At 38.6% G+C, this 17,345-nt stretch overlaps 1 protein-coding gene and 1 long non-coding RNA gene across 9 annotated transcripts in view; both read left to right on the top strand.

The window, feature by feature from the left end:
• Positions 1–17,345, top strand: part of PLD1 (phospholipase D1) — a 207,662-nt gene that overhangs the window by 150,446 nt on the left and 39,871 nt on the right. For all 8 annotated transcript variants that reach the window (XM_058732391.1, XM_058732392.1, XM_058732393.1 and 5 more), the window contains 3 exons: positions 1,443–1,531; positions 13,525–13,638; positions 15,878–15,927. In XM_058732391.1, the coding sequence (XP_058588374.1) occupies positions 1,443–1,531; positions 13,525–13,638; positions 15,878–15,927 (253 nt within the window). The remainder of the gene's footprint in view (positions 1–1,442; positions 1,532–13,524; positions 13,639–15,877; positions 15,928–17,345) is intronic.
• On the top strand, positions 1,538–10,557 carry LOC131513050 (uncharacterized). Its single transcript, XR_009262436.1, has 2 exons — positions 1,538–6,901; positions 7,268–10,557. It is a non-coding gene; the product is annotated as an uncharacterized LOC131513050 (long non-coding RNA).

Below are 17,345 nucleotides of genomic sequence, written 5' to 3'. Positions count from 1 at the left end.
TACTAATACAATTAGTACTATTAATTTCAACAATTATACCATAACAATATAAGATATTAATGGCTGCCTCATCCATTACCCAGAATCCTTTTGCTTTATCTCTTTTTAGTAGCATTAAGTCAGCCTTTCTTATTAATGCTACCACAGTCTTAAATGAGGTCAGTAGTGCCATGTGGATGCACATGGCTGTGGACACAAACCTTGTAATGAACACCTCTAGCAGAGGTAAGTGGTTGGCATTTACCCTGCTCTCCCCAAAAAGGAAGAACAGGCCATGGCATGTGGCCATGTTTACAGCTGAGGAATGCTGAGCCTCTCTGTAATATGAATTCAAAAAAACAAACATGGTTTGGTTGCCGCTGAAATTTTTATTTGATGCTGTAAGGGGAAACGGATTCTCAAATGAATTCCCGCACAATGTCTTCTAGTAAGTTTGTCTTATGGAGGCAGTTTACAGACTTCTGTACTTAAGTATAAAAACACGTAAACTAGTAAAAGTGATGATGTTGCAAAGGGATGATAACCATAGCTTGAGTCATTGCTTATATGTCTCTTTAAGATGATTAGCAAAGATTACTTTGTGATGATTAGACTTATAAATCACAAATATATTACAACAGTGTATATAAATATGTAGTGGTGATAATATTTGTACCTAATTACTAACATCCCCTTTATGCAGCAACTAAATCTTTTATACCAATATGATGATAATGTCTTGCCCTAGTTTTTTAGTAAAAATTTTAAAGAGTATTTTATAGGTAAATGAATAGTATAGATTACTTAAGCAAAAAGGAAAAATATTTTTTCCGTTTTATTGGTTTATTTATATATATGAAACGTACTTGTGAAAGAGATTTGAAGCTACTTAAAATAGATGTTCGGAAATAATGAGAGCCAAACAAATGAGACAAGGCAAGAGAAGATACTAGGAGATAATAGAGGATGGATGGAGAAAATTAGACCAGGATTCTGCCGTCTACCCTGCTAGAAAGGTAAACTTAGCACGAAACAGAATGCTTACCAATATAGGATTTTAAATCGTGAGCATTTGCACAATACATATATCTGTAAACCTAATATCCCTATTGATTAAATTTGGAATGTTCCTCCCTTTCTCAAAATGTAAGTGACAAAGAATTCACATGATGAAATACTAGTGCAGCCTCCCATTTGACTAAGGTATTAGATGTGGTGTTACATAGGCGTGCATGAGACCCAGAGTTGAGAAGAGGCTTCTCTTATTCTCAGCGTCATTTACTTTTCTAAATGATTTTAGTAATAAGAACATGTCTGCTATGTGAAAAAATTTTTTGTAATATCAATGTAGTGTTCGTAATATAGCACACTGTCCATATATATATATATTTTTTTATTTTTTTATTTTTTTTATTTTTTTACTAAGATAAGAATGACTTATAGGATCACTCTATTTCTCGTAGAACCAGTTTTTCATAAGTTGTGCTGATGACAAAGTTGTGTTCAACAAGATAGGTGATGCCATTGCTCAGAGGATCCTGAAAGCTCACAGGTAACATTTTGGCATTTTGGTAAAAGTGGTTACTGCAAATGATTCTTGCATTTACTACTAAAATGACTTTTGAAAGCCCATTTTAAAATACTGTCTTTTCCTAGCAGGCATAAATTGGGGTCAGCTAGCAGTAGGTTATTGGTTCCTTCAGTCTGATTTCAGTGGCTGAGAATTTTGAGTCCATTTTTGAAGGAATCTGAATTCTTCCAGGGCACAGTCATTTTTTCCTGGCCAGTCTCTTTCCCACGCCATTAGACTTGTGATTTGATTTATTTAATGGCAGACAGTTACTGTGTTCACTTAAAAATCAAAGCAAAATAGTCATCATATTTTTCCATGAGTTATATTTAAATTCTGGCTACCCTCTGTCCTATTTCTTCAGCTCATGGGATTATTTTTAAAATAGCAGTGTTTTAAGGTATGACCACACAATCCACCCACTTAAAGTGTACAATTCAGTGATTTTTAGTATACTTTTAGTATACTTAGTTTTAGAACATTTCATCACCCCAGAAAGAAACCCTTTATTTATTAGCAGTCGCTACCTAATTCCCCTTATCTTATCCCTTTGCAACCACTGAACTATTTTCTTTCCCTATAGATTTGCCTGGTCTGGGCATTTCATATTAAATGGAATCATATAGTATATGGTCTTTGTGACTGACTTCTTTCACTTAATTTAATGTTTCCAAGACTCATCTATGTTATAGAATGTTATCAGTATTTCATTTATATTTATTGCCAGGTAATATTCCATTTTCTGGATATACCACATTCTATTTATCCATTTGGGATGTTTCCACTGTTTGGCAATTGTGATTAATGCCGCTATAAACATCGTGTATTAGTTTTTATGCAGATATATCTTTATTATTCTAGGGGTAGAATTGCAGGGTTATATGGAAATTCTATGCTGAACATTTTGAGAAACTGCCAGAATATTTTCAAAAACAGCTACACCATTTTATGTTTCCATAGTGTATGAGGGCTCCAATGTCTGTATCACTGCCAGTAATTACTATCCTCTCTGTTTTTTATTATAACCATCTTAATAGGTGTGAAATGACATCTCATTGTGGGTTTGGTTTGAATTTACCTAATGACTAATGAATGATGTTGAGTATTTTTGTTTGTTTGTTGGCCATTCCGTGTATTATCTCTGGATAAATAGATATTCAGATTTCTTGGCCATTTTTTAATTAGGTTGTCTTTTTATTGTTGAGTTGTGGGAGTTCTCTTATGTATTCTAGATACAAGTGTCCTATCAGATTTATGATTTGCAAGTATTTTCTCCTATTCAGGCTGTTTTCTTTTCTACTTTCTTCATACTACCTTTTTTTTTTTTTTCATACTACCTTTTGAAACACAAGTTTTTCATTTTGATAAAGTCTAGTTGATCTGTTTTTTCTTTTGTCACTTCTGCTTTGGTGCCAGGGCTACAAAATCACTGCCTAATCCAAGACCATGAAGACTTAACACCTCTCTTCTTCTGAGGATTTTGTAATTTTAGCCCTTACACTTAGGTCTTTGATTCATTTTGAGTTACTTTTCATACATGATGTGAGGTAGGGGTCCAACTTCGTTCTTTTGCACAGGAATATTCACTTGTTCCAGGGGCCGTTTGTTGAAAAGACTGTTCTTTCCCCACTGAATTGTCTTGGCTCCCAGACTGCTTCTTTTTACGGCTGATTTTAATTCTGTGTAGAAGCAGCAAAATACACAGACAAACAATACCATTACATTTTATTATTTCAACTCATTAAACACAGGCAGTAGAGAATGGTAAGTACATACACATTTGGGAATTCAAACATTTTTGTACTTTGAGCATAACATGGTACTTTAATATCCTCTTTTTAAACATAGTATGTGGGGGTTTTTAGATCTAAGAACATTTGATAACTGTAACTACCAGTATTTTATATGATTTATGGTTTATATTTATACTGTTACTGAATCTTCACAAATACTCTTCAAAGTAGATCATATAGTCTTGTTGTTGTTATTGTTGTTGCCGTCCCCATTTGTAGAGTTAAAAACTAAGATTCAAGAGGTGATGTGGCTGGACTAAGCCACTAACAACAATAGGCAAACATGGCTTTAAGCTCAAGTCTTTGGACTGCCAAGCCAGTGCCTTCTCCCATACCACGTAACTTCAGTTCATTGCCAGATAGATTTGAGACCCCTAAAGGGTTGCCACCTAAGTGGGTTGGGCCTTTATGTCCCCTCTTCCCATTAAACCAGTCATCAGGTACAGGCCCACTCGAGGAACATGACCTTAGGTGAGGCAGGTCCCTTTGACCAAGGAGTGCAAATCCCGGAGAAGGACTTCACTGTGAGTGAGTAGTCAGCAGCCAGCACTCTCCATGATAAGGGAGTGCTGTCTTGAGCCCATGGTGAGGGCATTTAGGCAGCACACCACAGTACCCACCACATCCTGCAAGGTATACCGTAGATCTCGCCATTTACTACACGTCAAAATCACCATTTGACTTTTACAAAAATCTAGGGAGCTGGACTCCATCCAGACTTGCTGGGTCAGAATTTCCTGGAGTGGGGCCCAGGCACTTGTATTTCATAATGGTCCACAGGTAACTCCAGGGCAAAGTCAAGACGGCTCAGTACTCACCTAGAACAGCACGTATAGCCAGCATAAACATTGATGATCTGTGCTTTTACAGGTGACTTCTATCTTTTGCCTTCTCATATACTTTTTTTTTTTTTTTTAAGAAAGTTACTGTGGCATCTGTTTCTGAGATAACTTAAAATCGGCTTGTTTACAGTTAAACGTAACCGCATACACCAAGATTTCTTGCATCATGCCAGTCTCTCAATTCTGTGGGTCAATTTATGTCTAATTTACAAAATTAAATTATTCTGTTAACTCTTGCATTTCATTGATGCAGGAGTATCCGCTTTATCTATAAAGCGCATTTGACAAAAGAGAAAAATATTTTTTTTCATGAAATTGATATAAGTCGCAGAAATCCATTAAGTTGACAAATGAGCTCACTGGGCCGAGCAGTGAGTGGTGAATATTGTAACAGTGATCAGTTAATAAGGAGACTGGGCTGAATCTCAGCTTCACTCATCTGAGTTATTAGTTCCCTACAGTACATGTGTTAATAAGTACCTACAAGATTTGTTTTCAAAGGCTTTGGGAGCCCGAAAGAACATTTTTCTTTACCGTATTAATTTGTCTTTACAAATCTGGACTTCTTCTAAAATCACAGTATTTCAGGACTGTAAAGAACTTGCAGTTATTTTCTGATTGACTATTTCCCAGTGATCCTATGAGCTGCTTCTGAAAGGAATGGGGATCTGTAGTGAGAGAGCATTGTAGGGTAGCATCTGCTGCAGATTGTATCTCACACTTGGAAGTTCACAGAGCACGTTAAAGATGCAATTTCAAGCCTACTCTGTAGAAAACGAGCAGTGAGTCCGTTGAATTGCATATTAACTGTGTGTTATTTAGCTCTGATGTCTCAGTGGTCTCCCTTTCTTTGACAGTCACATTTTAAAGGGTATGGATGTTGCACATAAAATTTTTCGTGGCTATTCATATGTATCCTGGAAATATATTTTACATTTCCCCCCTTCTCTGTATCTCCACATTATTGTTCATCTCCTGTGTTCATTGTAGCTATAGAATATATTTTCATTTAATAATTTCAAGTCTGTAACCTTGTATTCTTAGGAAAGGGAGGGGTGGGATTAAAAGGCTCATCTTGCAGCCTGCCTGCAATGGGGCTCCCTGCTTTCACTGAGGGCCATGGTGTACCATGCCCAAGTTCACCCCCTTTCTTCCTTCATTGACTTCTCTGTGCTCCACTCTTCTGAGACTCCGAACTACCCTGCCAAGGTCACATGCCTAGCAACAAGTATAATTTTGGCTGTTGGAAAAAGAATAGAATAAAGCACAAAGCAGATGGAGGGAAATGACAGTCAGCATTCAGCCAGGCCTGACCAAGGAACACAGGCTCTCTTCCAGGTCCCTCCCACCCTGGAAAGATCAGAGTCTTTGAATTGCCAACTCCCTCAACTGAGCTGAGACTTTATTTTTCTGCCAGTGCTGGACTCCAGGGAACACCAATTCCCTGTTGTGAGTTCTCTGCTTTCCTCACTTCCTCCTGGTTCCTTCTCAACAGCCATAATTCTTTGCAGAAATAGGTTTTTACAAAGCTTTCACGCTCTGATCCATGACCTAGAGCCTCAGAACATTGCTCATTCCATGGTGAACTGAGAGTAGCTATGGGAATCTCTGCAGAAATCAAAAGATCTGCTCTAATTAGTAAAACTGTCTTGGCTCCCAACCCGCTGGAAGCCCGTCTTTAACAACTCAAATCTGACTGGAGGTCAGGGAGAAGAAATCATTATCCGTTGTCTAAAGTCAACGGGTTTATGCCATATTTGAAGAAGCCAAGAGAAAGAGCTGGAACTGACTGATCCAGGTAGAAATTTTACGTGCCCTGAATGAATTGTTTCTGAGGATGAAACCGTTTTGCTTACGGAAACTTGACATGCATAATCCTGCTGCCTTGACAAACAGGAAGCGAGGGAGTGCATTTTGCACAGTTATCAACAGAGTTGATACATACAGTGAAGACAGGCAATGGATTTAACGCCTCAGCATTTTCATATTAAACTGCAGTGAGAGATACAATTTTACACTACATTGAAAAATACCCAATTTTGAAAACTGTTCAAATTCTTCATGCTTCCTCTAACTGTAGAGTAGTGCCAGATAGTGCTTACAGTTTGCCCATGAGTGAGTGGTATGGAAAATGTTCCTCTGGGGAATCTGAAATTATTTGGGGACCAGATGTCTTGGGACTTGGCTTCTTTTCAACTCTGTTGTCTCCAGGTATGTGACCTTTTGAGCATGTCCGTTTACCTTTCGGACGCTCTGTTCTTTTCACTAACAAAGAAAACAATACCTGTTCTGCCCAGCTTTGAAAACCATAGCACATCAATTTGTGGAAGAAACTCTTACATTATTTCCAGGAAATTCATCTTCTGGAAATATGCTAGCTCACCGTACAGTTGAACAAGGATCTAGAAGCACTATATTCAAATCAGCTGTTTCAGAAATACTATTTATGGTAGAAACAGAAATGTTTTAATTAAAGAGATGTTTAAAGTGACTTATTTTAAATTGTTAGATAGCAACTGCTGGACAGGTAAGCTTTACTTTGGTTTTCTACCTCTGGTGCTTCATTATTGACGCAATAAACTTCCTCCCCCAGATATAAAATAAGGCACTCAGTAGCATAACATGAATTCAGCTCTGCTTTGTTTTAATTTTAGGTACTATTTCTTTATTACTCTTTGAAGGCGTGCAGGCTTTCTCATTGAAATCAGTGGTTGTACGTGGATGGAACTGGAGAGTGTGATGCTAAGTGAAATAAGCCATACAGAGAAAGACAGATACCATATGGTTTCACTCTTATGTGGATCCTGAGAAACGTAACAGAAACCCATGGGGGAGGGGAAGGGAAAAAAAAAAAAAAGAGGTTAGAGTGGGAGAGAGCCAAAGCATAAGAGACTGTTAAAAACTGAGAACAAACTGAGGGTTGATGGGGGGTGGGAGGGAAGGCAGGGTGGGTGATGGGTATTGAGGAGGGCACCTTTTGGGATGAGCACTGGGTGTTGTATGGAAACCAATTTGACAGTAAATTTCATATATTAAAAAATAAATTAAAAAAAAAAAAAAAAAAAAGAAATCAGTGGTTGTAGATTGAATTAACGATGTTACCCAGTAATTCTTGAGTCTCTCTACATCGGAGGTACTTTACATGCATTGCTTCATTTAATTCACACACCTACCTTATGAAGTGGATGTGTAAGCTTTCCCATTCTACAGATGAGGCAGTGGAGCCCAGTGAAGTGAGGTAACCCGCGTGAATCCATCACACAGCTGTCGATGAGTGGAACAGAGACTGAGACTGTGTCTCTAGGAACTTTACCTTGTACTCTCCACCACTCAGCTACAAAGCTTCCCTCATTTCAAGGGAAGTAGAAATGTTCGAGTACTAAGCCTCCCAGAAATCTATGAGAGAAACTTTATTTTAAAAATAAAGAAATCAGATGAACGTTTAATTTTTTTTTTTTTTACGTAATTGCATGATAGATGAAAAGTTATTTGGCTTAAAGAAAAGTCTGCCTCCTACAATTACCATGTCCTAGAATTTGTGTACCATGCTGGGTATGTTTCAGAAGCACTGTCTTAAAGAAATTTAAACTGTGGTTCTAATAAAAAGAACACAAACCATGTAGAATAAGTATGCCGATGGCTGGTTTCACATTTTTTTTTTCTTGTAGGCTAACCTCCAAGCTTTGTAAAATACCTGGAGGAGAGGTTACACTGGGGCAGAGATGACAGTAAATCATGGCAGGAGAACATTTGATTTAGATTATTTAACTGCTTTTATTTGATTCCAAGAATTATATAAATGGCAATCTCAGAAGATAGAGAGATGTAAAGATTAGCACAGGGCAGAGGCCAGCAATCATTTTGTAGGATCTTATTTGGGGGCAACTGAAGGACCTGCCTGACAAAGCTTATCAAGTTGAGAGTGAAGTCTTAGTCAGACGTGCTGGGCTAACCTTCAACGTCCTTACAGTTAAAAGCTTTTGTTTCCAAAAGATAAGCAATGAAAATAATGATATGTGTGTGTGTGCACAATATGTATTATGCCATAATCTGTAAAGTTGAACACGTAATATGCAAAGTCACTGCTAAATAGGGCCAGCATTTCTAGTGGACCAGCAGCGATTTTAGCCAGCTGCCTCATTTACAGATAAGAAAACTAAAGCCTGGAAAGGGCTACTGCGCTTTATAAGATTTGCCAAACACACAATAAAATGGTTTATGTCCCAAACCACAGAGAAGGCTATGGATCCAGTTGTCACATAACCAATGCCACTACAGTATAATGTTCTCTCCACAAAAATACTACGCCCCGAGCACAGTCCTTAGTTCTGGCAGCATTCACTGCTGCAAAATCTACAATGATAGGATTTATACCAGCTGTTGAAGTTTATAGCAATGAAATATGATCTATAAATTCCAAATTCTCAAAAAGCAAAGCATCTCATCACTGGAGAAGCATGACGAGCTCCTTAGGGGCCTTCTTACAGATCCTGATACCCCGCTCCAGGCAACCCTACTTCTGCCGATGGCCCTCTGTGGTGAGGAGGGAAGTGGGGATGAAGGAGGGAGGGGGTTTTTCCTGAGAAGAACAAGGAGGGAAATGTAGAGGAGCGCCATGACCATATACATGGTGAATTAGCACTCTGATTTTAAAGGTGCAGGCAACATTACAGCAATCACAAAAATGGAAAATATTAAAGGTCTCACACTCTCACCACCCTAAAAATTCACTTTTTACCTATTTCCTTTTTGTCCATATTAACATACATATATTTTCTGTTGAGTTGTGATTTATTTCCTTTTTCTGTAGCTCACCTGGATTTTGGTTTCAAATCCCATTTCCACACGATAGAACTAAATTTAGTTTAGTCACATCCTGATAAATGTGGACAAATTCAGTGATTCCTTGCTACTTCTGCTCCATACACCATCAGTCAGGTGTTTCCTGGCCTCTCCTCCCCTCTCTGCCCCGACACACCCCACCCTTGGTATGGATGGTAAGGGGTCCTAGATCTTTGGGAAGAGGCTTCCAGCCCTCAGTGTCGATGTGCCTTGGGCCCATTCTGGAGCCTGCTGACCGTGACATAGGGGCCTCCACCTTCTCCTTTCAGATCTGCCTTTCCTCTGCTCCTCTGTTGCTGCCACATCATGTGGGCTGGTGGACCTTTCTCTGGGGTTCTCTGAGAAGCAAGATTATATTTCACACTCAGATCCTCATGGCTCCCCTATCCTGCTGACAGGTGATGAGGTCTATCCAGTTCTCCCTGGAATTCTGCTTAAGGGTGAAGGGCAGGATACCATCACCCTTATTTCTGTATACTCTTGGCTGAGCTCAAAGGATCTCTACCTGGTCAATAGAAGTCGATATCTTGTGTCCTGTTTCCTTTGTGAGAGTGCCATCCTGGGGGCAGTACCTGCTTCATATCTGTAGTCACAGGGTGGGGGAAAGGTAATGCATTTAAGGGACAAGTTATTTCCTATTTCATGATATCAGCCTGCACACCTATAATTGTCTTGTAATCGTAACTTTGCATTCGGGCCATTTTAACACAGTACTGAAGTATTTTGCTATTAAGTCATGATGGTGGTCATTTTTAGTGGTTGCAAAATGTTCACTCTTTGAGTGGCTATAACATAATTTAGTTAACCACCCCCCCATTATTGGACATTGATTTCCAATTTTCAGATATACATAGCACTGCTGTAAGAGTTTGTGAGTTTTGAAAGAAAACTTATTTTAACCAAAAGCCCAAGAATACAATTTTATAAAATTATTCTGAACTGAAGTGGATGAAATGATTGCTTCATACATGATGGCTGGGAGCCCACTAGCTCTTACCTTGTTTTTAAGATCATAAGTAATTCTGCCCATTAGGGGCTCAGGTTCTTGCCCTAACCTGATGCCTATCCTTTGCACCACCCCAACTTTATGAGGATGCAGTGTTTCCCTGGCAGCTGAGAACTATTGCCTTCTGGGGATTGGATCCAGGAAGGAGAGTGGACATAATATCGAGTAGAATTTTCTCTTCATTGGCTTAAACTTAGCCACGATTTTATGGTTTGAAATTCAAGAGCCCCTTTTTTCTACAACAGTGAAAATCTAAGTCATTTCTCCTAACTTGCTGAACATAGTTTAAACGTTTCATCATTCAGGAAATTGAAGAACTACTGCATTGGAAAAAGGCAAAGACCCAGATAGGGAGCTAAGAGAGTCCTAAGAACAAGAAAATGTGTACCTTCTGATTCTCACAAACTAAATTGGCAAGAATATTTTATCTGAAGATAAAGAGTTTTATAGGACATTTCTCAGTATCCTACTGAAATCTCTAATTGATATGGGTATGATATGAGATCTCCATTTTGAGGTCTTCTCTGCCCTTAATAAAACACAATGATAAAAGGGAACCATGTTTACAAACAGAGTCACAAACCCATGATGTTCAAGACCAGCAATCCCACTCCTAAGTGATATGTTTCACAAATGTGAAAAATGATTTATGGGAGTCAGAAGACATAGCAAAATAGATACTTTGAAATAATAAAAAAAATTGGAAACAATTTAAATGCCCACCAATAGAGAGCTGCTTTAAATATTATGGGAAAGATGTACGGGGAATACTGTATCACTATAATTAAAAAACGGACAAATCTCTATGTACAGATATATAAATAAAAATAACATTCAGAAAAGTGTTTATAGTAGTCTAGCATTTGAATAGAAGAAAAATACATATACTTGCTTATAAATTCATAGACTATTTCTGAAAGAACATGGAAGTCAGTAGGAGTTGCCCTCAGGGAGGAGAAACAACACCTGGGGACAATGGAGAGAAAGAGAATTTTTTTTCCATCATAGGATCTTCTACCTCTTCTATTTTGTACTATGAGCATGTGTTACCCAGTGGAAATATCATTTATTTGATGATTCCTCAAAAAGTTAAGCATAAAATAACCACATGACTGGGCAATGCCATTCCTGGGGATATTTCAGAAGAACTGAAAACAGGGACTGAGATCTATATACCTGTGTTCACTGCAACATGATTCACAATAGCCTAAAGGTGGAAACAACCCCGGTGCCCATCAACAGATGCCTGGATAAACAAAATGTGCATTGCATATCCAATGCAAGATTATTCAGCCACAAGAAGGAAGGAAATTCTGACAATCTTGAGGACCTTATGCTAAGTGAAATAACTCATACATGAAAGGACAAATATTGTATGATTCCCCCTAGAGGAAACATCTAGAATGGCAAATTCATAGAGACAGAAAGTAGATTGGAGGTTATCAGGGGTTTTCAGGGAGGGAAAATGTGGGAGTTATTGCTTAACAATCACAGTTTCTGTTTAGAGTCATGACAAAGTTTTAGAAATAGAATCGTGATGGTTGCACAACATGTGACAATCATTACTATCACTGTATGGTATACTTAAAAATGGTTAAAATGGCTAATTTTGTGTTATTTGAATTTTTATCATGCTAAATATATATAACATGTAATTTAAAGAGAAACTTACTGTGAGTTTCGCAGCTTGATCTCTTCTGTACCCGAGGCTTCCCAGAAACAAACATTCTTCCAACCCGACCCTAGTCTCCCAAAGCATAGAGTACTGAGTGCATAACATGTGCAGGGATCCTCTGTGGGGCACTGCCCCAAATAGAAAGATATGTGGACGTACATCCTGTGTTTCAAAAGAGCTTATCACATAGCCTAGGCAGCAGATCCCTGTGTCACTATCGTGTAAAGCAAAAAGGCTGAACAGACAAAAGCTGAATAGACATCTGTGCCGTGTGCCTTGGGAGTCCAGAGGCAGGAGCAAACCAGCTTTGACTGGAAGATTCAGGATGACTTGACCAAGGAAAGTGCCTTTTAGCTGCCTTGGAGGGAGAAGTGGGATTCTGTGGGCAGAAAGGGTATTCCTGACTCAGAAAGCGGATGAGCCAACCTTCCTTAGTAGGGAGGTGCACCTCTGAGCAAAGGGCAGTGGTCTGGCACTGGACAATGGGTCTGTGAGGATCCAATGGAAGGCGATTCTGGAAAGGCAGTTGAGGCCAGATAGTGTCAGTTTTTAACTGTCTGGTTTAACTCATTTGGACTTTTAAAAGCTGGTGATGGGGGAAATGGCTTAGGTATGTTTTCTGTTGTTTCCCACTATCTCATTTACCATTTAAGGCTGTGAGCCTCTTACCCTTATCGGGCAGAGAGCTTGAGGAGTTTACATTCTTTAAAATTCATTTTTTCCAACTCAAACTATGTTTGCCATCTAGTGATTAATCCGTGCCATTGCAACAACCTACTTGTGATGCCTTGGTCCTCAGCGCTGCGGTTAAGCTCAGGGGCCCACAGACTCCATTGTGTTGGCTATCACTTCTGCCCTGAACTTCACCTTTCACGGGCATACAATACCTACATTGGCGTTTGGAGACATTGTAATGACATTCGACCCCTCAAAGAGTGGTAGTAATACTCACATGAAAGAAAAATGTAGTTGTTTTGAAGAAAATGAACCTTGGAAATTAAGTATTAAGAGAAGTTTAAATAGCAGCACCTTTGTGTGAATATGGATGTCTCAGATCTATGGACAAGATTTTTCGACCACAACAGATACCACAATCATTTCCAGCTTCCACTTCTTCCTCCGTATCCCATAAATGGAGGCAAGGACTTTAACGGCTTTGCCTCCAAATAGTGATACCTGTTTGAACATGATTCTCCAAATTTTGTACTTTCTGAATGGAGTCTAAGTAGCCCCACTTCCTTCTTTTATTTGTTACATTATGGAGTAGCAAAGGCTACTGAAAGACTATTCTTTCAAAGGCTGGCCTCAAATCAGTTGGAACAGTCGGCCAAGAAATGATGCGTTATATATGCAGAGGATTTAAAATCATCAGTCACTCAGGATTCTTGAAGGGCGCAGGATAACATTTTGCAGCAGAGCCAGTTTTCAGAGCTGAATCAGAGTTTCTAAACAATGATGACACGACTTGTCATACATAAAATTATTACGATGATATCTTTTTCAAAACTTTGTTGCAAGCCCCACCCCACCTTCCGTGGGTCCACACATGGGTTGCTTTCAGTGGATTTTGTCCTAGGAAAAATTATGCTTTAGAAAGAGTAGACTTCCCACTCTACTGCCAAGTTCAGATGATTTTTTTGGGTTGTTATGAATTGTTACCTGGATAACAGCTTCTGGCCTCCAATCCAACGGCACCTTCCAAGCCCCGAAATGTGATAGAATGTATTGTAGGAAGCCATTAGCTCAATCTCTAAAACCATGTGAACTGCCTAGCTATATCATTTTTTGGTGAATCGCTCTGCATCTGACTTTTGTAGGGAAAACCAGAGATACCGGGTGTATGTTGTGATACCGCTGCTGCCAGGATTTGAAGGAGACATTTCAACGGGTGGAGGAAATGCTCTGCAGGCAATAATGCACTTCAACTACAGGTGCCAAAGTTCTAAAGTCGTCTGTTTTCAGCTTTCTATCAGTCACGCGTGTAAGCTGGTGAAAGGAATGGAAATATTTCCCCACATCTATTCAGGGAGTGTTGAACAGATGAACACTTTATTTTACTTTTGAATCTTGGCCTGTTTACTAGTTGATAAAATTCAAATAGAGCCTAAAATCATAAATGGCAGGCCTGGGACACATGGCAAATATAAAAAGAACTAAAATATAAAGCTGTCTTTTATACTCATTGCCTATACACAAGATGTACATATACATAGATCTTATAAATGGAGACAAAGACTTTATATATATATTTATATATATATGTATTATATATGTATAGGCATATGTATAATATTGATTTAAAAATTATCTTTAAGCCACCAGAGAGTTATTGAGCTTTCCATATTATTTGAAGAAAAAAATTAAATTTCCATGTGTTTGTTTATGGTTCTTTAGGTAGCAAGTTTTTTCACCAAGCTTGGGAATGGTAGACTTTGACAGAAAATGAAGTATGAAGGTTCTTTCCTATCTTCTGGAATTTTAATTCTATTTTCTCTACCACATCTTTGTTAAACTTTTAAGGAAAGTATTAAATCCTATTCTCGATATTCTAAAAAGCAGAATTGCCATATTCACTTGAAAAAGACCCGTGAAGCTTCAGACTTGGCCAGTAGAGCGATATGAAGAGGGTTAAGAGGTATGTCTGGTGAGCAGACAGAGAGGTAGTATAGAAAGTGATGGGAAGGCACCCCTAACATTCTGTCTTGGTCACGTAGTTGGAAAAGAGAATGGGAGTGAAGAGGTAAGTGAACAGGCCTGGGCATGAATCCCAGCACCCAGTTACAAGCTCTGGGACCTAAGATACAAAAGAACCCTGCTGAGCATCACAGTTGTATGAAGTCAAAGCAAGGACGGGAACCTGGATGTTTTCTTTTAATATCCCTTGTTTTTCAGAACCACCTGTAATTTCCCACCTTTCTGATCAAACCCTCCCTTCTGAGGGAGGAGACAATGAGGCCTGGCTCAAAACCCCCAGTGTGTAAAGCAGATAAGGTCTCAGGAGCTTGGTCAAATTAGGGATAGGGGCTTACATGCCTTCCTGCTGCTCTCCCCCATAATACCCCCTGCAGGATCTGAGGGTCCTCTAGGCACAATTGTGGTCACCACTGTGGTGATTTTTTTTAATCCTCTTGTTTCTTACTGACTGAGTTATTTCTATCAACCAGGATTTCAAGTAAAGATTTTTTTTGTTTCTTCTGGGGTAATTTTGCCTGGTTACAGTAAGAGAGAACTTTAACTATGCTTTGGGATATACACTTTGATTGAAGATTTGCCTATTTCTAATATTACCTGATTTATAACATGACAAACAAAGCTTTTCAAGTATTTAAGGCACTGACATAATGTTTAATTGGATTTTATCCACTTCATTTGCCATTCTAATATTATTTTTGGAATATTGTCAGTTGTAATTATTTTCTATGACTTTTCCTGGGTTTGAACCAGCTGAATGAAATAACATGCTTGGCTTTTGTTCAGCAGCTAAAATTCTAACCTTTTATTATGCAAAAACATCTCTATTTGCTGGCATCATCTTTAAGAATATCAGTATTTCCCAGGGATAACTATATTTTTAATTACTTCTACAGAACAAGCAGATGGAGCATAGAATTTTTTGTTTTGTCAGTCTTTATAATTCATTGACTATTAGAGTTGTGAAAAACAAAGTCATTAGCGGAGTCAGTTATCTGCAACTATATTTTTCACTTTCAAGGCGTTTGCCGACTTTGCAGAGACAGCCAAGGTGTATAGTTTCTTTAACTCAGAAATTATTCTGCTAAGTGTTTGCCCTTTTTACCTCTGAAAGTAACGTGAGTCTGTAAGTGTTCTCATCTATTGAGTTATTCTAAATTTATCTTAGCTGTCACCAAATTTTCTAAGAGAGAAAGTTCATTCATAGCCCATCTTTTGAAAATAGAATCTCTTTCTGAAATCTAATGTCAGTTTTATGACTTTTCCATTTACTTGCCTCAAAACAACCTGTCCCAGCAGTACCATTACAAAAGTGATATCCAGGTGGTTTTATAGCTTCCTAAAAGTCCATGTAGCATCTTCTCTTAAAAGCACTCGTTCTGTTTTTGCTTGGGTTAGGACTATACTTCACAGATACTGCAGTTGGGATTGGTTCCTTTGAAACCTCTGTAATTATTTCTTTCCTTTCCATGTGTTCAGAACCATGTGCAGAGGAGAAAATTCCATCCTTGGGCAGTTAAAAGCAAAACGTAAGTAACAGCTTTTATTTTCCTCCACAGTTGTCTTTGGTGACATATCCATAATCATTGTGAAACTCTCTTCACAAGAGGTAGCACACAAACGTTTAACTGAGATCAATCACTTATTCTCGTTAAATTGTCCAAAGCAATGTTCAAATGAGGACATCACAACTTCAGATGCATAGATAATGAAAAATAAGAGTACTTTCATTATTTACTTTTATTTCTTTATAATAGTTACTTTGATAATAAGTGGGATTTATAAGGCACTTCACAAGGACCCTTCATGTATCTTCTTCTACGATCCTTCACCACAATCCTGGGAAGGAAGCAGGACAAGTGTCATTTCTGCTTTAAAGCTAAGGACACAGATGCTGCAAGGTCAACAGGTATTCATGCGGCTGCTTGTTATACAGAGGTCCCCGGGTTGTCACAACACTGTCTTATATTTAGGGAAGAAAACCAATTCTATTTATTTTATTTTGCCACCATACACTGACTAAACCTTTGAAGGTATTGTACTAGAGGCAAATAAATCAGAAAAAAAGCTCACAATAATACCTTTCACTTGTACAGTTCTTCACATTTTCAAAGGCACTTTCTCAGATATCTTTATTATTTTATTTTATTTTATTTTATTTTATTTTATTTTATTTTATTTTGAGTGAGAGAAAGAGAAAGTGAGCAGGGGATGGGCAGAGGGAGAGGAAGAGAGAGAGAATCTTAAGCAGGTTCCATGCCCAGCGTGGAGCCCGATGTGGGGCTCCATCTCACTACCATGAGATCATGATCTGAGCTGAAATCAAGAGTCTAATGTTTAACCAACTGAGTCACCCAGGCACCTAGATATCTTCTTATTCAACCCTTCTTTAAACTCCCACCTACCACATATTGTAACTGTGGGTTTACTTGTCTGTTTGTCCTGATGCTAGGTTTAGCACATAGTAGGTCCTCAATAGTCTTCTATATCTTGTACAGTAGGTACAGGAAGTCCCACAAAAGTTAAGCTAGAGTCAGAACCCAAATTGTCTGACTTCCAGTTCAGATGGGATACAGATTGTGAAAACTTGGAGGGCCACATTAAAAAGAACTAGACTTTATCCTGAAGAAGACAAGGTTGGTGGAAGCCTCTGCTTCCTGGAGTGAAACTATCAAGGTGGTGTTTTTATGGAAAGATTCACTTACTGTTGGTAAGAAAAGTAGAGAGAGACTGGTGGCAGGCATAAGATAATGGCACACTGGCAAAGGAAAGAAAGGTTACGTATGAGTACAGCTGGGAAAGAAGACTTGAGGGGATGTGGGAGTAGGAAAGTGAAAGGAGTATCATAATCCTGAGAGTTTCCACCAGCTGACATGGAGAATGGAGCTGCCACAGGGAGGTCTGCAAAAGTCATGAGGAGAAGTCACAATTATATGAAGCCTTGTGT

Source organism: Neofelis nebulosa, chromosome 5 (genome assembly GCF_028018385.1).
Source record: "Neofelis nebulosa isolate mNeoNeb1 chromosome 5, mNeoNeb1.pri, whole genome shotgun sequence".
NCBI classification, from domain to species: Eukaryota; Metazoa; Chordata; class Mammalia; order Carnivora; family Felidae; genus Neofelis; species Neofelis nebulosa.
This window is presented reverse-complemented; position numbering and strand designations above follow the sequence as displayed.